The sequence below is a fragment of the Pleurodeles waltl genome, chromosome 9 (genome assembly GCF_031143425.1).
Source record: "Pleurodeles waltl isolate 20211129_DDA chromosome 9, aPleWal1.hap1.20221129, whole genome shotgun sequence".
Taxonomy (NCBI): domain Eukaryota; kingdom Metazoa; phylum Chordata; class Amphibia; order Caudata; family Salamandridae; genus Pleurodeles; species Pleurodeles waltl.
The window spans coordinates 791,864,848-791,888,000 of NC_090448.1; the positions used below are offsets into that span (position 1 = coordinate 791,864,848).

General features: G+C 42.1%; 1 protein-coding gene across 2 annotated transcripts in view; it reads right to left on the reverse strand.

Moving 5' to 3' along the window:
* Window positions 1-23,153, reverse strand: part of MEN1 (menin 1) — a 215,727-nt gene that overhangs the window by 187,924 nt on the left and 4,650 nt on the right. For both annotated transcript variants that reach the window (XM_069208013.1, XM_069208014.1), the window contains exons 3-4: window positions 21,501-21,952; window positions 2,811-3,019 (exon numbers count right to left, since the gene is read on the reverse strand). In XM_069208013.1, the coding sequence (XP_069064114.1) occupies window positions 2,811-3,019; window positions 21,501-21,952 (661 nt within the window). The remainder of the gene's footprint in view (window positions 1-2,810; window positions 3,020-21,500; window positions 21,953-23,153) is intronic.

Consider the following 23,153-nt stretch of genomic DNA (forward strand, 5'->3'; position numbering starts at 1 on the left):
AGAGTGAATTCACAAACAGCTCAACTGTTATTCTGACCCAGGCGTGTATGCCACAGACATGTATAAGCACAGAATGGTTAAGCACAAAAAGGACCACTTTCTAAAAGTGGCATTTTCAAACTCAAAGTTCAGAAACCAACTTCACCAAAAGATGTACTTTTAAACTGTGAGTTCAGAGGCCACAAACTCCATACCTCTATCTGCTCCCAATAGGAAATTAAACTTAAAAGATATTTCAATGCAATCCCGTTACTCTATGGGAGAGGTAGGCCTCGCAACAGTGAAACCCAAATTTAGCAGTATTTCACTATCGCGACATGTAAAATAAACCAGTATATGTCCTACCTTTTAAATACACTGCACCCTGCCCACAGGCTGCCTTGGGCTTACCTTAGGGATGACTTACATGAAGTAAAAGAGAAGATTTGGGGATGGTAAGTGGGTGCACTGCCAGGTTGAACTGGCAGTTTAATACTGCATACACAGAAACTGCAGTGGCAGGTCTGAAACTTGCTTACAAGGCTACTCTTGTTGGTGGCACAATCAGTGCTGCAGGCCCACTAGTATCATTTGATTTACGGCCCTTGGCACACATGGTGCACTACACTAGGGACTTAGTTGTAAATCCAAATATGCCAATCATGGTTAAACCAATCACAAATACAGTTTAGACAGAGAGCACTTGTACTTTAGCACTGGTCAACAGTGTTAAAGTGCCCAGAGTCCTAAAGACAGCAAATACAAAATTCAGCACAGGATCAAAAACAAGAGGTCAGAAAAAAAAAAAAAAAAACAGGGTAACCCCTGCAGGAAGCCATTTCCAACAATGTTCTTCAGCAAGAATGCCAAGAAAAGTAGGTCTATCAGGGCTGGAATAGACATGCTTGACAAGCTGTATAGCTTTGAATATTTTGGCGTGACCTTGTCACATAAGTTCTGATGGGAGCCCCAAATGACCAAAGACTCCCTATTAACCCCCATAGATTCAAACCTATCTTACGTTTTCACATTAGAACTTATTTCACTTGCCCAAGAAGCTTATCGCACCAAGGCTCAGAGTACTGCCCTCTATTGAGCAGAAATATGGGGATATGCCAATACCAACAAGCTGACCATAGTTGAGAATAATTTCATAAATACTCCTCTTATCCCACTATACTATGACCTGGGTATTAAACGTGTATCTGAATTGGCTAAATTGAAGCCTTACTTTTTTTGGATACCTATTCGGACGTGTCCTGAACTCTCTGAATACACAGACTCTCTAAGAGTTCTTTTGAAATTGGGCTCAGCCCTAAAAGTACCCTGAACAAGATTTATTTTTAGTCTGTATGAAAAACCTGGCCTGATTAAGTTATGGATAGCAGCTGAACAAATCTGCAGCGCAGACAGGAAGATTTTATGTACACATGTGTATGAACAACAAGTTAGAGGAGGCAACCTGGGCCATCTGACTTTGATTTTGGATTTCAAGCCAATACCGGTGTTCAAACCTTTCTTAGATACTATTACTAAACCTTGGGCAAAAAGTTTCTATTTGAGATTTAGATTAGGGAGCCTCCCGCTTACAACATTTAGCAGAAACTGGAGAAAAGACCAGCCTACGGATTGTTGCCCGTTTGTGGTATGTTCCCAGAGACAGTGGAGCATATTTTGTTTGTTTGTGTGGGGTACCATGGCACGCGCCATAAATGGTTGCGTCCAGTCTGCCTAACACTAGGGGATACTCATTATCTAGAGGTCCAATGAATTTTGAGGACAGGCACTTCGGGCCCAATTGTATTTTCAGTGTCCTGCTATCTGCTGAATGTTTGGTGCAAGCGTGAGAAGTTTTTGAAATTGACCGCATTCCCACTGTAGTGTTATAGCACTGGTTGGTTTGTCAGCTGCTTTCTATACACATTTGTTTCATGATTTTGGTTCTCCAATGAAAAGCACTTATATTATAGAAAAAATCCAAATTAAATTCCTTCGGGCTGGGGTTTCGATTTATAATGATTATCTTTCCAGGTTGAGTACCTGCAAGACTGCACTTTGCACAAAGTCCTGCTTATGATAAAATAAGCTATACATTAGAATCAAGCCATGAATGTAATAAATATATTGTGAGAATTGATTTTGTATTTAGTAGGGTATTTAACTGGGGGAACTTCCTGCCAGCAGGGAAACATACTTCTATTATTGGCATATGCTCTTAGAGCTATATATTTGTACTTTTCTCCTTTTAACCAGACACTATATTGTGCTTTTAACTATTGCTAATTTTAGGGGGATAATATATCAATAGAGTTTTTAACAAATTAAGTGACATGTTTTTACTTACTGCGCATTCCAGGAGAACCACATTAATTCTATTTTTTAATGATTCAAGTGCCTTTCTTTTTGTATTGTATTATGGAAATTTGGATGTTTGATGGTTTTTACGTTGTATCATATACAGCTTTATGGCGGTTTTCTTTGTTGACTTTGATGGTTAAGAACCGAATAAAGTATTGTAACGTAACATAATAATCGTCTCCATCCAGCTGTAGTTATCATAGGATGCATTCTTTAAAAAAAAAAAAAAAAAAAAAAAAAAGCTTAAATGTGTGCTCAGTAAGGCCAGCACAAAATCCAAAAGGGAAGAGGAGTGGGGGAAATGTGCCACACAGGGGCACAGGTGTGTAGAACAGTCAAAGAGGAAAAAGAGAAGAATGGGAGCTTGATAAAAATAGAAAAACAATCCCAGACAGTTAACATTCTATTAAACAGAAATAAAGAGCATTTGCCATAATCTACTACATTGTGTAGACACAGGACTCTTCAGTTACCCGTTCAGCTATGCCAGAATTCACAGTTTGCCCACGGCGGTCCTCATTGCCTTTGCCATGCCACGTCACCTCAGCAGTCTCTTGCCCATCTTTACCAAAGACCACCCAGGCATGATCCTCCGACAATGCCAAGTGAACATCTGGGAGCCCCAGGGCTTGGCAGGCCCCCACAACTGCAAAGGCCACTCCAGAACTGTCCAGTTTGGTGCCTAAATGGAAAGAAAACAACATGAAAAACACAAACCAACAGTATAAATATTGAAAGTTTTAATTTTTGACAATGAAAACTTATTTTTAGTACTGAGCTTAATGTACAGGACTGGCTAGTGAAGAGCTGAAGCCTATATGTCTAAGTTCTAATGCTCTTACCAACAATTTAAGTTCAAGCCCCGATTCCTATTCTGAAGTACCTCATGATTTGTTTACAATCTTTTCTCTCCTGGAGTAGGACTGCCACCACATTATCAGCATTTAAAATTTACCTCATGACGACAGCTGGTACTCACTGTGCCAAACTGCAAGAATTTTCCATTTGAAGATAGAAAGTAGGAAAAGCAGAGGGATGGGAAGTGAGATCGAAGGCAGATTCTGGGCTTTTCAAAACCAAGAACCTCCGACAAGGCATATCCCGAAAGAAAGGATGGGAACTGAAGTACCCGCAGAAGGATGGATGGAAAGAAAAGGGAAACCCAGCAGAACAATAATTCTGTGCTAATAATGGACCAATCCAATGTTAGAAGATATGGACACTGCATGTCCTGTTAAACATGCCAGGTCTTGCGGAAACACCAATGCAACCAGAAATGAACAGTAAGGCTTGCAAGATGTTGCAGTATTGACAGTGATTGATACTGGATAGCTCATATCTAGTTTCATACTAAGGGGAGTCATTTACAAATACAGAGGAGTTTATTGAGGACCACAGAAGCATTCAAATAAGCATTTGTCTTTGGCATATTCTGCTGTTCAAGTGCATTATTAAATTCTTTATTGATCTCTTTCTCAAAATAAATCCATAAACAATGACGTGCACAATTCCGAAAATAGCCCATATGTTTTTCTTCTGGGCGACTGTGGCCATTGTAACCAAGCCTGTACATTCCCAATGATCAATGCAGAGTACAGCCACAAACAGTATACGTATACGTCCATTTTTAAATTAAAGACACTTTCTCTGTAAATGCAGCTGGTGTGACATGGCTCTCTCAGACCTTTATCTACTATGGTTCAACAGGTGAAGAAATATAACATTACCTACACTGCTCAATGGCTAATCCCTTCTAAAGCACACTTGCAAAAACTCAAGACCTTCTTTTAGCAGTTTGAACACATCTTCATGTAGGTATATGGGTCACTGCAATGGATTTCAAAATAATTCCTAAATAAATGCACACACGTTTTAAACAGTTGGAAAAACAAAGTCACATAACCCATATCAAATCAGATCAAAATCATACTTTATTTCGACCATAGGTCATAACAGTTACACATAAAATAGTTTTTAAAAAAGTGCATTTGTAATCATCATTGTGCTTTCACGCGGACCTAAAATAAAGTTTAGAATAAAAATAGCTTCTCTAAAACCTTCAAATACTAGCAATAAAAAGTCAATCATAGGCAATAGCCTACAATAATCCACCATTGTTCCTGGTACAAAACTTAACATTTAGATGCCAAAGTTTCTAAAACGCCTGCATCACAATGGAAAAGTAGTGTAAATATTTAAAAGCTAGCAAAACAGTGAAAGGTGGTTACAGATTCCAATTTCCCAGATAATAACATCATCAAGATAAAAACAAGCAGCCCGACCCAAGATTTAAAGTGCTAAATTGATGTTCTAAATTATTACACACTGTATCACTTTATATGACATACTTTGACAAAGAGAGCCTACTACCTGCACAGTCATATAAGCAAATTTAAGCACAGTCAAATCATTAAAGACACATGCACAGTGTGATAAAAAGCTTATATCGTAACTTAAAACAGATATCAGATTCATGTTAATATGGCACGAAAACCAAACAAATGCATAAAAAAATAACTCTTTGCAGCTAACACTGGTGATAAGATAGCAGAAACACAGGATGATTAACCACATGTCTGAAGAAAATCTATTCCAAAGCCCTGTCCAAACCGCATGGTCAAATGGATCTTTGCCTATAATGCGGGCTAAACACTGATACCTGGTACTATAATAGTCCTATGTCGAATGGCAGGGATGTGGAATTCCTATAGCCCGACGCCCGGGACATCTTGTTTGGGGTCAAGGGCAACAAGTTTTTATGTTTACTTTGTCCTTGGGACAAGTAGGCCCAACCCTCTGCAGCACAAACCCTTTGGCTGCCTGTTTACAGAGAGTGGAACTCTCTGCAGTTGAGGTAATGTGTTTCCAAAAGATAATGCTGTTCGAACTTGTATTTATGGTTCATTATTTGAAAGCCTTCATTATTAGGGTGAGTGCTGTAAATAAATGTTTTAAGGTCACACTTCACTACTGACGTTGGTTCCAGTACAAAACAAAAAAACGTGTATACACATGTTTGAAAAGTTTAGGCTATGAGGCTAAGTATAATGCTCCCAGAATGCTCTCTGATTAGATGCAAATGAAGTGTCATTTAGTAAAATGTTTTGATGCATGCTAGTATTTCCCAAAAATATTTCTAATGGAAAATCAGTGTAACCATTTTCAACACGATTATGGGAAGCATGAAAATAAACAAACACTGACAAAGCCAACTGATCTGACATATTTTTATAAGTCTTTTAGTTTCATCAATGCGTGTCTTGTTTTGACATGGCTTTTGTAACACTTTATTGTTGTCGGAGCTACCAGGCCCTCAACATTGTAACAAACACTGGCAAAAAAAAAAAAAAAACGTTTTTGAACTCTAAAAGCACACGTTGCCACCAGTGGCATAACAAAGGCCCCGCAGCCGCCCTCCAGGGGGCCCCTTCAGCACATCACCTGCCCTGAGTGAGTCTGGAGAGGGGGCTCCTCCATGTTAATTGCAAATGGGCACCCTCCAGTTTCGTTACGTCACTGATTGCCACTGTAGTTCCTGACACTGAACAAAACTACTTTGTGTGCCAATATGCTCCTTGTGGAAGAGCAGAATGCGATCACTCACAGTAAAGCCAGCCGAAAGGGAGAGAAATAGAAGTTTAATAAAAACAAAATGTCTTTGTTAACACCAGACCTAATTAGGGACCAAGACCCACATGTATGTAGCTTTTTGCATGTCGCAAACAGTGACTTTCGATGTTTGCGACGTGCAAAAAGCACATTGCGATGCACAAACCCAGTTTTGCGATTCGGTAACCTGGCAAACCTCGCAATTAGGAAGGGGTGTTCCCTTCCTGTTTGCGACTCGCAGTGCAATGTAGGAATGTTTTGCGAACGCAGGCGCAAACCAATCGCAGTTTGCACCCATTTCAAATGGGTGCTAACACTTTCGCAAAAGGGAAGGGGTCCCCATGGGACCCCTTCCCCATTGTGAATGTCACTGTAAAAAAAAATTCAGAGCAGGCAATGTTTCATTTTTCGTTTTTGGAATGCATCTCGTTTTCCTTTAAGGAAAACGGGCTGCATTACAAAAAAAAAAAAACTGCTTTATTGAAAAGCAGTCACAGACATGGTGGTCTGCTGTCTCCAGCAGGCCACCATCCCAGTGAGGACCGCCATTCGCAAGGGGGTTGCAAATTGCGACCCACCTCATGATTATTCACGAGGTGGGCATTTGCGAAGCCCTTGCAAATCACAGATGGTGTCAGGGACACATTCCTACATTCGGATTTGCGACTCGCAAATTGCGAGTCGCTCTGACTCGCAATTTGCGGGTCGCAAATCTGAACCTACCTACATGTGGCCCCAAATTCTTAAAGAAAGTCACAAAAGTGCACCCATGGTATATGTCGTACCACTATAAAATATTTGTGAACTGTATTTTAGCATGGTTAAATATGCATGTGTAGATTTGCTCATGTGAAAATCTATTGAGCATTTGCAAGTTCATTTTCCCTCCAGCCACTTTCTTCCCAACCCTGGAAGAAGTTCTAATTCTGCCATTGTCAGGAGTAAATGTCCAACCTTTCTTATTATGGGAAAATATTAGAGAGAAGCTGGTGAAAATCTTTAAAACATGCAGGTTAGTAGGTTTGCAGACTCAAAGGCATTCCAGCCCTGGGACTATTGCTTACTGCTTCCTCCAGCCCCAGTATGCAGATCTGCAGAAAGGTGGCAAAATAAGGAAATTGCTACAGTAGGGATTGAAACTGCAAGTATTCAAGCCATACTGTGGTAGTAGCCCTGGCATAATCAGAGAGGCTATTATCAGAGCTCTTACATAATGAGATTGCTGCCATAATTTGGCGCCACACTACATGGCACCAAAGGGACAAGTAGATCTTTTTACAGGACAAGTAGATTTGAGAAGCTGCCTGTCCCCTGGACAAGTAGATATTTTAATAAATTCCACACCCCTGCGAATGGTCCAAGCTGCTGACAAATATTTAGTAACCACACTTACTACCAGTGCGTATGGGGCATATTTGCAAATTCTAGGAGCACTGGCACGATCGTATAAAAACAGAGCCGCACACAATGGGATAATCCATTTTTCCCTTGGACTCTTATATAAGGGAAAGAAGAAAAGCACATGTTAGGTTGACTCCACGCATGAATTTCAAATTATACATTTATTGGCCTTAGAACTATTCTGCGACCATCGAGCAGTAAAACTGTTAACTGGTAAAGTACCATATCTGAACTGAACAAATAGAGCACGGGCACGTACAGGTATTGGGAGATCTAGGAATTGCTCAGGCCATGGCTCCTGTTTGACAAGCAAAAATTCTGATGTTAAACGGCCCACCCCGTTACCATGAAGAATCTGCTTGTTGGCCTTATCCCAATATCTCAGTTTGACCAGTGACATAGCATTAGCTGGGATTGACTCGGGCCTCTCCCAAGATTGGGGGGGGGAACCCAAATCATCCCAGTTTGATTTCATCTCCATCAGCCAACTGTCCTTTTTCCAGCTACATTGATTACTTATAAGGTCTTTGATTGCCTCGCAAAAAGGTTCCAGTTCCTCTGTTCTCCAAAGGCAGATCCAATGTAAGAGAGGTTTCAAACCCGCTACATCTTTGATGCTATTCATCACGAGATCAAGCCTGAGGGGGGATCATCGGGGTAGCCTTCCTCGTCCTGACTATATATCTAATAAAATCGTTTTCTTTAAATTGTAGGACATCCAGCTGTCTTTGAAAGCCCCATAGCTCTGCACCATACAGTGCTGCGCCCCGGATCTGAGCTTTGTAGATTTCTACAATGGGGTTTAATGGGGGGGGGGGCTAACTACAGCTCTGGCTTTACGTCCCAAAGCCCTCCTCTTCGGCATATAATATGTGCATCCCATCTAATTGAGTCCATCAGCCTAATCCCCAAATAATCAAAGTCATTGACCCTTTTCAATGAATAGAATTCATTAATATGCTAGCTTTCACTTTCTTCTTTTGCGAGCTGAAGACCAAAAACTTAGTTTTCCCGACATTGACTTCCAGGCCAAAGTCTCTACAGAATAAACAAAAGTGGTCAACCAGATTTTGAAATCCTAGGGGTGATTTTGCCAAGATGATGGTATCATCCGCATAAAGCAGTCCTGGGATTTTCTAATATGCCAACCTAGGTGAATCGTATTTACAATTAGTTAAATACTTAATACAGTAGTCTATATATAAAAGAAAGAAGGTAGGGGAAAGGACACAGCCTTGCCTTACTCCTCTCTCAATAATAACTGGATCTGTTAATTCACCATCATTGCCACTCCTGATCCGGGCAAAAGTGCCTTCATGAAGTTAGACAATAAGGTTCAAAAGACCTTTAAGAACTCCCATGTTGAGCCATAATTTATTCCTGGGTACCAGGTCAAAGGCCGCTTGAAGGTCAATGAAGGCCACATATAGGTTTTCACCTCCGATTTCCACAACCCTCCATTTAGTTGCCAAAAACCTCAGGACTTGATTTATTGTGCTAACCGCAGGTCTAAAACCTGTCTGTAAATCAGAAATAGCCCCACTCTCTGTAATCCACTCTTCTAAATGGAACAAAATCTGCTTCACAAAAAAATTCTGAAAGTTGTCGAGTAGGCTTATTGGACGGTAATTAAAAGGTTCGTAAGGACTGTCTTTCTTAGAAATGGGAACTATCTCATATACCCTCCATGTGCGAGGAATAGGTGACCCTGCGGCAACTGCATTGCAAACCTTGTTCAAGTAGGGGGCCCACATATCGGGGTTTGATTTATAAAGATCTCCAAGTATTTTATTGAGACCCGGGGCCATTCCCCACTTGAGGGAAGCTATTGCTGCCTTAGTTTCGGCTAGGGAAAACATGATTGGAGGAACACCAATTTCCCTAATGCTGATCAGCTCCCTAAAATTATGTTAATTTACCCCTGAGTAAAGAGACCCAAAATTATTTACCCATACTGCCGGGAGAATGGAAGTACCAGGCAAGGGGCGGGAATCACCACTATCATCAAAACTTGGAGGGATCATTAGCTCTTGCGGCCTCCAGGAGAGCAGTCCATCGTTTCTCCTACCAACTTCTTCGTGCCTTGGAAAGTTCCCTCCTATAGCTCTCTCAACTGTCTTATTGGCTCTCTGATCCCCCTTTACAGGTCCCTCAATTTGTGCATGGCTTTCCTGCATGAATAATTGAACCACCTCTTGCTACACCTGTTTCTTGTTTTAGCAACAGCTTCTTTAGTAAAAGGTTTTTTCAAAGAGTTGAATAGTTCCATTTGAGCAACCAGGAGCCTATTATCATCCTCCGGTAAATGGAGCATATGCTCCATTTGGTCTGCCAGATGGCTATTGATAAAAGGGAGCCTGGAGAGGAATTAACAACATCCCACCTGACATTCCATTTGTTATTTGACATGGTAAGCTGCTGCGCATAGTCCCTAGAATCAGGGGCCTCTATTGTGGACAGCAGACCCCTGATAGATAGAATCAACGGTTCGTGGTTGCTTTCTTAATGTTCTTTTACCACTATATCGACCATATGCCCCCACAAACAAATGTCTAATATAAGGTAATCAATATAGCTCCTATAGGCTCCACGTCTAAAAAGTGGGAAAAGGTATAGCATCTGAGCAGGAGCGACCGTTACAAGCGCGGAGACCATATGCAAGTGTGATATCAATAATTTGGTAAACCGTTCTGCTCATTCTGTGACTTTTACTCATTGCTAATTGCAGGATACCCCAAAGATTGTCCTCTTCTTGAGAATGTCCTCTTCTTGGTAAAGCTTTTGGGCCGGAGAATAAGGCTCAAAAGTAGCACTGAAATCACCTGCGATTAAGATGTAATGGGTAGTGGACCGATTGGATAAAATATTATCAAGAACAGTTAAAGCATCAGACATGCAGTTACTGCCCACACTCCTGATTTTATATATTCACCAATAGTAGGGGTTTTTCTCTTTGGGTGGATAATATTAAACCATGCAAATCGGCACAGCCCATGTCCACTTTCTCAACTTGACACTTGAGGGAACTACTAACCCATATAAGTAATCCACCCAAGGATCTTCCAGAAGTCACCTTATGCGCTGGGAGCCAAAAACTCTTAAAACCCAATCTGTGCTTGGGCTCCAGGGCCCATGTCTTTTGGCACAGGCATATCTTGTGCTCATCTATAAAGGAGCCCCAGTCTGAAATTGGCATTTTGTACTCGAGCCCAGCCATATTCCAACTAAGGACTATAACCGGCGTATCATCCTGGGCTTGTGGTGCATCATCCTGGAATTGTAATGAAATCTGTGTGGAGCACATAGGAGTTCAGATTGCCCATTAAGTCTACTGCAAAATTACCCACTCTAGGTCCCCCAACGTCTTCGTCTCCGATGGTATTGCACATCCCAGTGAATTCTGAACCGGTCACGTTCCAACCAAACACTATGGCCGGTGTATCATTCTGGGCTAGCAGTACAATTTGTGACGGGCCCGTGGAGTCCGTGTTTGCAATCCACTCATCTCCTAGGCTGCTTATTCTAGCACCCATATTTCTATAACCCATATAGCCTATGCAACCTCCTTTCGAACAGTAGCCATGAGGTCTCCCCAAAAAACAAAAAAACTACGCTGTTTCCCACGTTGCCATTCACAGTACTCAGAGGACGGAAGGCAGCACTGCAGCGGACTACCCTAGGAAGAGATTGCTCTTTTCAGGGATTATGCCTCCTCCCAAAGCACGTTTAATGATGACTAAGCAGAATCACTTAAGATGGCATTAGTATGGGTGCACTCTACAACACCTCCCTGAACCCGAGTAATGGAGATTGAACCTGCTTGCACAATGATGGATTGGTGTCCAGCTTGATTACCTTTCAGCTCAACCCCTTAAATAGCAAAAAGCATCTGAAATGGTACTGATCATGGTATCCGTGGGCATAATTAGCAAGATATTTTTAGGACCTAGATTTATTGATTATGTATGCTGTGTGCCTCAGAATCCAATGTCCTGCTTAAGTCGCAACTATGCCTTCACTGAAGCAAACAAGACACAAACTGGATTTCTCTCTACTATTGTTCTTTTGATGCATGTCAATATTCCAGATCCAGTCTTATCCTTATGCTTGATCATGGCTCCAATCACTCAAATGACCATGCAAGTACCACCCACCCTTTCACACTACCACCCTCCTCCTCCTTCTGATATTTTCATACTGCAAACTAACCCACTATGTATTATCCACCATGAGAATGGAGTGCCCTTGACTTTGGCCCTGTACCCTTAGAGCAGGTAAGAACATTAGTGGTTTATTATTTCACTAACTCTCCCCCTCCCTCCCACAACAATCATCCAACTCTCTTTGCTCCAACAGAACTTCATACGGTCTAAAATCCTACTAATCACTTAAACTCCATTGTCACTAACATGCTCTCCAAACTAGAAATGTTGTACCCTCTCCCAACTCATAAACCCCCATCTAGCCACTTCTAATTTCACTCTGCTTCGATTTCCACTTTTTAACATGCACTCTGTGGTCAAACATTGTACTGAAATTCATGATCACCTCTCTGACTAAATCAACACCCTTTTTTAACAGACATGTTTTTTTTAGGGCAGCAGCCCGAGGGCAGAGCCACTACTCTAGTCTACTAGTTCTCCCTCCCATTTCCCGAAGATGACCCTGTAATGTTCACACTCTCCGAACATCTACTACTCTGAGCAGCCTTACCACAGGATGGAGGTTTTACATAATCTAGGTGTAATCTCCTGCACAAGGGAATAATATTACGCCTCCTTAACATCTATTGAGTGCTGGGTCACCAATCACATCTTTGCTAACCGCTTGCCTCGAATTGTGGCCTCTGAAACCAACCTCATCTTGCTTGGAGATTTTAATATCTGGGTTTATACAACCTAACCAGTGAAGCACCAGATCAGAAATGTGAAGTGCTGGACCTGAATGAGCTTGCCAGTGGCCCAAAAAGTAGGCAGAGCCACATCATAGGCATCTTATTCTGGTGCCAACACTGCCCACCGCCTTCAGCATATATCATTCCCCAAGTCAGATCAACTGAGCATTCCCTTTAAAATATGCCCAACCTACACAGGTCTCGAAAAATCATAAAAATGTTACTAGACCGGCAGGTTGAGTACCTTGAATAATCTACTTGGCCATAACTGTAATGTACTTGACCTGTAAATGGGTCTCATCTGTGTTACCCTAGGCAAATATTTTACTTCACAGATTTGCTTTTTTCTTCATTCTCACTTAGGAGTGTACCCTCAAATATGTGAGCTCAGCATTTCTACTGTACAAAAAAAAAAAAAAAATTGATTAAATGGACTAAACATTTGCTCCATGAATAAAAAGAATCTAGACCACATATACGGAACATATGATCCATTACGTGCCTCTTAGTTTATTAATTGCATTCCTACCAGGACAGCAGTGTTTCTAGGTTTATGTTTAAACACTTAATAAATATATTACTAAAGCCTGATGTGGTCGCACGCTGTCATTTACAGAGAGATAATTTCCATGAAATGTAAAAAACCTTCCCACTAACTTGCAGCTTTATTGATAAAACTATCTAATGTATTACCAAATCTGTGAAAAATCAGGATTCAGAAAACTTTTATTCTTTGCACATCACCAAGTAAGGTGTTCTGATTTGTTTTCATCCTATTAAAATATTTGTTATAGCACACAGAAGTACAAACAATGGGCTTTCACAACAACTGAGTATATTTTGAAATGTTTGTACATTTGACTTAGCTATTTAAATGTTGTATTAGGAAACAAAAATGACAAAACCCTGGAACTCTGCAGTTAGAAGGAAAATTAATTGGAAGACAAACTGAGGTTTGACCTCTTTCTCAGAACGTAGAGCAAATGTGACAAGAAAAAGATTTAAAGGTCTCCTTCACTTTCTGACAGAACAGAACACCTGTTCTTTGTCAACTTGCCAGAAGAGTCAAGTAGGTCCTAAAAATAGCTCAACCTGATAAAATGACTCGCCATAGCGAGTGGGCGATTAACATTTTCTAGGCCTGCAACACCCCCTGCCATGTTCATCTCAAAGAGAGTTTGGAGATGAACTATCTGCTCTTTCCATGGCCTCCTTCATCTCAGACGTAGGGTTCTACCACTGCTGCTGTCCCTCACTGTGCCTTCATACACTCAAAGCTGAGCAACCTAATCAATCTGTGTTAATGTTGCACCAACAAATCAGATCAAGAAACTCACCAAATTAACCTCTTACAATATCCTCTAACAGAAGCACCCTATCTTCTCTCAAACAGGAATGACGAACAAGTTACTTACCTTTGGTAACACCTTAGAGACACAGACTAGCTGCAGATTCCTTGTCCTAGAATTCTCCCCAGGCCTCAGACTGAATCCGGAAAACTTTTCTTCAGCAGTACCTCTGTTTGTCAGTAGAGGGCGTTATCCGACTCTGTAGCAATGTCGTCCCCAGATATGGCATTGACGGAGTCCATATAGCCCTTCGCCCGAAGTGCTAATGTCAGTTTCTTCTGTGACTAGAACCCGCACAACAACGCGGAGCCACATAGAAGGTGGCAATGGAACAGTGAATGCACCAAAGAGGTGGATAGAATTATGATGTTACAACCACTAAAATGAAGAGAAAAAAAAACTAACAAAAGAATGCTCCAAAGCCAGACTGAAGCCAGATAACACAGTTCGCAAATCAGGGAGGATCGATAAGGAATCTGCAGCTCGTCTGTGTCTCTACCAAATAAGGAGTTACCGAAGGTCAGTAACATGTCCATCTGATCGAGACAACTAGCCGCAGACTCCTTATCTTAGAATTAGATACCAAAGCAATATCAACCCAGGAGGGAGGGTGCAAACACATCCCACCCAAGTCTTGCAATAAACAACCGGTCAACTAAGATGTAGTAGACCAGCTATGAGATAGACAAGGGTGAGAAAAAGCGTGTAGTTCACTCAAAGAGAGTGGATGACCCACATATCAGAAGAAGATATGAGAAGCCATGGGTGTCCAAAGAGATGGCCATGCACATGAATCTGGTGGCAGAGAACCACAACAGATAAGAACTTGAAGTGTTCCCAAGAAACAGCCAAATGAATGAGGCACAAAAGCGTCCAAATAGGGACTGCAAGAGATAAGAATGTAACACCTAGCAAGGAAAAAAAAACAAAGGGTAATAAAGAAGGGGACACTACACATAATGCTGTTTGTACCAAAAGTCCTATTGAAAACTTGCAAGGAGGAGGAAGCGGCCCGCTGCAAGGGAGATAGACTGTATAGAAGATTGCACGTGTCCAGGAACACCAAGGGGAAATATGCGTAGACAGAAAACAGAACTGTGGGGCACATAGTACCAGCCGACAGAAGACCCAAAAGGTTTACCCAATGGTATGTTACCAATTGGTAAAGTTGGAGGACTAGAAAAACCAGTTGGGGAACCCATACAGAGGGATACACATGTAAGAACATGGATGTGTTCCAAACAGAAATTGTCCAGAGACCTGCATAGGACCAGGACAACACAGATGTCATAACCTAAGCAACAGGACACCATTGGAGGGATGTGATCAGAGCCCTTGATTCGCAGGTGGCATAACATCAAAAGCTCAAGACCTGAAGGTTGAGCTGTGCTTATGGTCTAAAAGAAGAAAGAACAAGTGTTTCACAAGAGCGACAAAACAGGAGGAAAACAAAGAGGGGAAAGATAGAACACCCCTCAAGAAAGAAAAATTCAACCAAAGATGACAAGTAAGGCTAATGTACCAAAGGAAGTAGAAGGTGGTAGAAACACCTGCTCAGAGGAACTGAAACTGCGCAGTACAGGAAAACAGAAGCAGAAGGTAGAGAGACACCTTTTGAAGTGATTCCACCAGACTTTCAAAACCTTCAAGGTCAAAGGGAAATACCAGATCCTTTGAAAGAGACCGAACACAAAAGTAACTAGTGAGGAAGAAGAGGAAAACCCTTGCACCTCTGCACCAGCAATGAAGAAACAACGTTAGGGTTAAAAGCCTACAAAGAAAGTGACGGCATTAGGGGACAAAAGATGACCAAGAAGATACACACAGTGGGGGAAATAAACCCCCCAATGAGACAGGAACCGGAAGACAAGAACCTGTACACAAGTGGATAAAGCCCAACTTACCATAGTAGGGTGGTGGAGACAAGATCAGGCACAAAAGTTATGAAAGAATAGGTTTCAACAACATTCTATAGGTGTGCTTTACACATCCCTCATGCAAGGAATGGACCTAACGGGCAAGAGCCACTGCATGAACCAATGAAGGGATACAATTTTAGCCTTGCGCACAGTGGACTGATGATCACTAAACATGTCCTCCAAATAGATGGTCTATACCTGAAAGGAAAAAGGGGCAAACTCCAAAGGAAAATATGAGAATTATAAAAGATATCTACATGCAGAAAAATACAACAAGAAAGTAGGGGCCTCAAGGGGCAACAGATGGTGCCCCTGACATGTAGGAAAGACCACCAGAGAAGAAGATCTGGAGTATAAGTAGTACCCAAATGTCCAATTGAAGCACCATGGAAAATAGGCAGAAAAAAACCTTTCCCATAATACCAAGGGAAAAGGGTACATGCAAAATCAACAGTAGACATCCTTGTGACATTAGTAACCGAACTGCTCCTATAGGAGCATCGAAGAAGTTCCCAATAGGGAAAAATAAGCAGGATAGAGTAGCTCAAAGGTTACACCAATTGCTCCGAAAAGCTGGGGCTGAACACAAATCTCCATAGAAAGATTGGAGGAGACTTGCCTGTAAACAGAACACAACAGAAAACACACCATGGAGAGGAATGAGACTCAGACCTGGTCCGAAATAACAAAACACTACCACCATAGGTGGAATAACAGCGAATAATGAACATAAAGGGCAATGGCAGTATTAAATTAGCTGAATAGGAGTGGCCTGCGTCACCAGAGGCACGTAAGTGTGCCACCAACAACAGCTCCATGATGAATTAGAACATGGCAATAGCAAATGAACCTGCAAGGAGCAGGAATTTCACACTGGTTGTCAACTGACAACATGAACAAGTTCAATAAAATGTAATTGTGGAAATAAATACAGCTGCAAAAGGTGGTGCACGTTTACCGACACACCTGGAAGAGGATCCTCGCATCCCAATGTGAGGGTGGGAGATCATGACCAGTATGCCACAGTAAATTCTCCTTGAACAAGAAAAGAAGTCTAGGGTAGGACGAGGACTTGACTCTAAGTCCCACCATGAGCATCTCTGAAGCGACGTAAAGCCGAATCGGCATGCGCGCTAAAAAGGGACTTGCCATCAAAAGGCATATCAAGCAAGGAATCTCGTACAGCATCAGAGAAATTAGAAGAACGTAGCAAAGTCCTTTGCCGTAGCACTACCGTGGAAGACATAATCCACCCAACAGAATTAGTGGTATCTATACCACATCCAACACTAATCTTGGTAGCCTGCTGACCATCCCCTGCAAAGGGTGTGAGAGAAGTTCTTTCCTCGTCAGGCAGGGACGGTAAAATACGCTCCACTGAGTCCAACAGATTGTGCGAGAAGCAAGCAAGGATAGGAGGCATATTTGTGGAACTCAAGGCTGAACTAGATGAGGTGAGAATCTGCCTACAAGAAGCATCCCGCTGCCTGGCTTCTCGCTCTGGTGGAACAGGAGGAATCTGCTTAAGACTGTGTGCAGTCAAAGCGGTTTGCACTACAAAACTTTGAGTAGTTGGGTGCCGGCGAAGGCATGATGGATCCTCTGAAGTTGGCCTGTGTCTGTGAGAGATACAACGCTCCACTGGGAGACCAGAAACTGGCTGGGTCTAAACTCCCAAGAGGATATCATAAAGAGCCTCACAATAAAGAAGGACAGACTCCACAGAAGACTAGTCAAGATGAAATACATCAAGCAACAGTTCCACGGATAGTTGCAAGGTGGGAAGCTGTAAATGCAACACCTCCGAAACCTGTTTTAACATATATGCAAGAGCAGATCTAGCCTCAGTTGCCCAACCAGGGGATGATAGGAGGCTGGATGCCGGCGAGGAATCAAGACCGCTCGTATTGGCTAATTCAAGCAATCATTCCGAGTGGGAAAGCGGAATGGTGCCGAGCTGAGAATGTCCAGGCCCTTTTGATGGAAGAACAATATGATGAGGCTCAGCTAACGCCAATGAAGGGACATCCGACTCCAAGACGCGGCTCTGGATGTCAATCGACTCCATGAGGGAGAGACCTCGACCTCATTGGGGGCATCGTCTAACTCCAGAGAGACAACAATAGGGGCGTGGAGCGAAGTCGCATGCGCCACCACTGCCAAAGACGGCTTCGGAAGTGAGGAACCAAGCACAGTCGATGGAAGCCGTGGGAGGTGGGGCATCGTCGCCGAACCGACGCTGGAATTGAAGTCGGGGGGGCCAATGGGCACGAGGACAAAGCTGTCAGTGAGGACCTTGTTGGGGGCACCCTCCACCTGCTTAGGGCTCAAAGGCGCTCCAGAGGGAGGAGGAGACCCAAAAACAGCATGCAAGGATGCATAGTAGTCTCGCATCTGGGCCAGAGTTGCCCCGGCGCCAGGATAAGGCAGAAGGGACACGGATGACACCTGCGCAGACTCGTCCTAGATCTGGGGAAGTCACACAGTGAATCCAGAAAAGGATGGGACATCGACCGTGGACAATGCTTACCTTGAAATACTGCTGAAACCGGAAACACCAGTCGATTCCTTGAACGGTCTCTAGGAAGAGAAGTGGAAGAAAATGGACAGCGACGCCTCAAAGAGCCCTGCGAAGACTGCAACACCAGCGCAGCCAGGAGCTTCATCCACTGCTTACATCTTAGGCCTCAGCTGTTGACAGGCGTCACAGTTGTCGGTGTCGTGGTGGATGCCTAGGCACCATATACAGACAGGAAGGGGGTCCATGACCAACATCTGTCAAGCACAGGACCCACAAGGCTTAAAGCCAGTAAGCATATACACTGTTCCAAGACAAAACAAATGCCGAAAGGGAAGGCCAAAATTTGCCAGAGGAAACTGCTTCTCCGGATCCGCGTTGCTGCACAGAAAAGAAGAAACTGACATCAGCGTGTCGGCGAAGGGACTATATGGACTCTGTCGACATCAGATCCGGGGACGACGTCACTACGGAGTCGCACAATGCTCTCTACCGAAGCGCAGAGGCACTGCTGAAGAAACGTTTTCCCGGACCCAGTCTGATGCCTGGGGAGAATTCTAAAATAAGGACTCTGTGGGCTAGTTGTTTCTATCAGATATTAGGACTACTGCTTCTCCGACCTCCAGAAAAACCCACACAAACAAAAGCTATTTTAATCTCTCGATCTCAACTGGTATCAAATCAGCAAAATACTTTTTCAGGATTCTCAAACTGTCTACCTTGCCAGATTAGCATCCATGACTCCTCTCTTCAATGATCCCTGTGAAGAACTTTACAAGTATTCCATTAAACAAACTGCAACAATCCAGAATGACATCGCCAGTCGAGGCCACACAAGATACATTCCACCAACACTCCTACTCTACAAGCCACAGCAAAAAGACTGGACCTGGATTCTAGCTCTACTTCTGACTTCACAAATGTTGTGACCACAACCAACACTTCCGTGTATCCACTGCATCCCATCCTACACACTTTAAGGCTCTGGCAAGCTGTTTACGTAAGAATTGAAATTGCTTCCCTATGCCTCCTGTACATTCTGAGCCGTGTAAGCACATTTAAAACTTGTGGTACCTAAACTACAAAGACAAAACCCACAATTAACTCTAAAGTCCAATAAAAACAACCCTACTGCCCAAACAATGCTTAGCATTTCTCAAGTAAAAATATTGGGTTATATTATATTGCAACAATTCTAATCCTAACTCAACAACCCAATATTCTCTTACGAGCTACAGATACTAGCTGAGGATGGCAGAGTTGAGAGGATTAGCCTCTTGACTAGTCATTCTCCTCAGCCCTTTTAAGTCAACAGCACTGTAGACCAAGTCCATTGCCTGGACTTTCAAGTTTGTACCCAGTTAAAGAACAAAAGCTCTTGTTGAATTTCTAAGTGGTCTTTACTCTCCTCTATTCTTCAAAATCCACCCAAGCCACACAAATTGTTCAGAACATTTGGTCTTATTAATGCCTCTGACGCAAACGATTTTCAGATTCTTTACCAGTGACACCATCTACTCAAACATGCACATTTGCTTTTAGCAAGACCATCAATGAAAAGAAATACATAGAACTGCAAAGCTGATTAAAAAAAAGGTGTTTTCCTCACATACAAAAGCCTACATCACTCACTTACTCAAAACAACATTCAACCTTGGGCAATTAACCCTTCACCATACACCATATTAAAGTGTTTACCTGGCCTTTTCAAGCTTCTTCAAAGGACAACTTGAAGAACAATATCAATAGACAAACTCCTGTTCAATCTACAAAGACGTGATCACATCTCACTGAAATACTGTCTTTGCACTGGATACAGTGCACCAAAGTGATCCACTTCAAATTCTTCTTGGTCACTTATCAAAGTTACAACAACAAAGGCCCGCAGAAAGTTACACCATTGTAACGGGAACCTCGCTCCCCACATATTAAGGGCAAGCAGCAAGGAATTTAATGTCTGAGGTGCTCAACTTTACAACCTCATCTTGCCTTCGAACCAGAGCAATACTGATCACATGCCTTTATGCTAAGCCCAAACAATAAGGCTATTTCAAGAGTGCTTTGATGCTGCTGTTCTCTCTCCTCTCCGGGTACATCACCAAGACACTCTCCCCGCCATCCCAAGCCCCCCCATGGCACGGCTACATCCAATGTCCATCATTAAAGAATTAGGGAATCAACACTTTGTCACCCATCACTGTGAGGATATGCACATATACATAGCAAGACAACCATTTCCTCAACACTGCAGATCATTCTCACTGTGGCCCTTTCGTGCAGAACTGGAAAGGTCAACAGAGAATTGCGTCTTTTGGTTGACGGAGAAAGGAGTAGAGAGGATGTTCAATGTTTAGGTTATAAGTGGTGAGAGTTAGTTTGAAGGTTAATTATATTCACTCTTGGGAGATCTTACTCACTTCTTCATTTCCTGTCCTCAGCTTTTTACAACCAACTTCTTATACTCTTACACAAAAGTTTACTTTTTGGATAGATTTGTTGTTTTATATAGATACTGGTGCTTACTTTGAACAATAACAGTTGCTACCAATAGTTGTAGCAAGATCTTGGCTGGATACACAACCTACAAATCATAAAAGCTAGTATTCAAAATTCTGATTACCTATCTTCCCTAAGTAGTTTTAATGTGCATGAACTTGGTGATAGTTTCAGAGCATTTGAAGTTATGGTTGCTGCATTTGTGCATACCTTTTATAATTAGCTAACTGGTTTTGGGTGCTTTTAAACCAATTATGACTTTTAAATTTGTTTTTATTTATTTTTCTGTACACACTACCACATTTATAGATTTTGTACTCTATATAGTTTACTTTTCTTTTTTGTACCACTCAGTTCTATAAATACAATAAATATTTTTTTAAGATTGGTCAGCAAAACACACTATAACAGGAGATCTCATGAAATGATCCCACTCTTATGCAAACTAGAAGTAATTCTGCAAATGCAAAATCTTAAAGAAAGGCATACAAGAGAATTCCACCCTGGATAATCCCATTCTCTTTAGAAAGAGTTGAAACCCACCAACGTGTGTAGTAAAATATGTGGACACTCTGTACAAAACAACCAGTTCATTATGGTGATCTATATTTAGTTTTATGTAAAGCCCCCTTTTGGCGCACACTCATCCAAAGGTTTGGTTAACGGACAATCACAGCAAGACACAAAATGTACGTGGTATTCTCCTGCCTATTCATCACCCACACAGACTGGCCACATTAATCAGAGGAATACAGCAGGCAGTAAATCGACATTCACAATAGCATTATATCTAGTTCACTGAATTCCTTAAGTGGGGGAACCATTCTGAAGTGATACAAAGGCCAAACCATCTAAGTACAGCTGCATGAAGGCACTGACTACTACATACAATAAATTCCAGTATTGTTCCGGTACCACTGTAGACAGACACAAGCTCTTCATTTTAATTATTGTATGGTTTCTAGAACGGGCCTCACCAGTGATGAAGCTGAAGAGGGACTGAATGTGTGCCCGGTCTTTGAAGTATGAGCGGCTCAGACTGTTCCAGATGACGTCAGAAACCTTCTTCACTAGCTCACGACTGGAAAACCCATTTGGCCGGGGGTAAAGTGACAAGTCCACTGCTCCACGGATTTGTGCTGTAAAGCGGGCGTATAATGCAGTGGCGATCGTCAGGTCCACTACTGGGAAATAGACAGGGTGCTCTGGGTCTGAGCCAGGCACTGGCTGAAAGGTTATCTCAGGCACATTGGTCGGCAGGACACGGTTGACAGCCAAAAAGTGTTCCACAAAGCCCAGCACCAGTGACAAGAGGATCAAGTCAGGCTCGTCCCGCTGCACCTCCCATTCGAAGAGACTCACCACGCCGTCAATGGAGCGGATAGGGAAGAACGCCTTCTGCGCCTCCTTAAGACCCATGGTGTAAAATCTGGGGCAGGGAAGAATAAAAAAGGTAAATGACAAAAAAAATGCAAGAGAAAGTCATTACATATGAAGGATTGTAGAAAAAACTAAAAGAGGAAAGGCAAGGAGTAGAGGTAGCAATTGTATCAGAAAGGGGCTTAAGGTTATAGAGGTAAATAAAAAGTGATGAAAATTGTGTAAAGAAGGAACCAGAGGAAAACCCAAGGCTATGGCTGTCACGGATGGGTGTATATATGGGTAACATTAAGAAAAAAAATTCAAGTTTAAAGGATAGTCTGCTTGTACAGAAGTAGTCCTCCAACAACTAAAGAGGACAGCCATGGTATCCCATTTCCAGCTGGGACAAAGGAAATGTCAATTCAGAATATTTGACAACAGAATGCATGTGAAAAACATTTCCTGTTTTCCTCAACATTTCCCTTGATCCCCAGCTTACTGCATTAGCCCCAACTCCAAATCTAGCTAGCAGCAGTTTAGCACCTTCAGCATTAAATTAGTTATTCAACGTTGGGCTGTGAAGGTAACCACAATCTTGCACTTTACGTACTTTTTGTCTATGCCATTGAGCTAAATAGCAGTAATGTACATTCTTACTGGTTATCCCAAAAATATGACATGCATACAAGCTTCACGGACCAACAGTGGATAATCCAACATTTTATGTTCTTGTAACTCAGTACCTCAAGCAGCATAAATGCAGGTGACTGCTCAACACTACTGCTCCAATAGAACAAACCACGTCTTGCCTACTCCAACCAAAACAAAATAACTCGAGCTTTACAAATGTGCTTGTTTTTATTAGTTATGATGTAGGGTATTTTCAACTGAGAACATGGGTCTAAGAACTGCTTTAGAACCAGAAAAACTATTGTTATTTTCTATATATATTAGGTATATAGTCTCCTCTAAATAACTCATTATCAGAGTGGAATTATTCTTGATTTGAAGAATTAGCCTTTCTTAAACTCTATTTGTCTGGCCAGTAAGGAAGTGGTTTAAACTCAGCCAGACGTAAGGTTGTGCAGTCTACTTACAATGAAAAGTGCAGGTCACCAAATAGGTACTTGGGAACAACAGCTGCAATAGCAAATTCAAAAGGAAATACATTTAACAAGAATTATACTAAACAGTTGTAGCTGGAGTCCAAGTATTTGTAACCTGGAATGCTAAACTTGAAGAAAATCGGCAAGAGTCCACTCCGGGAA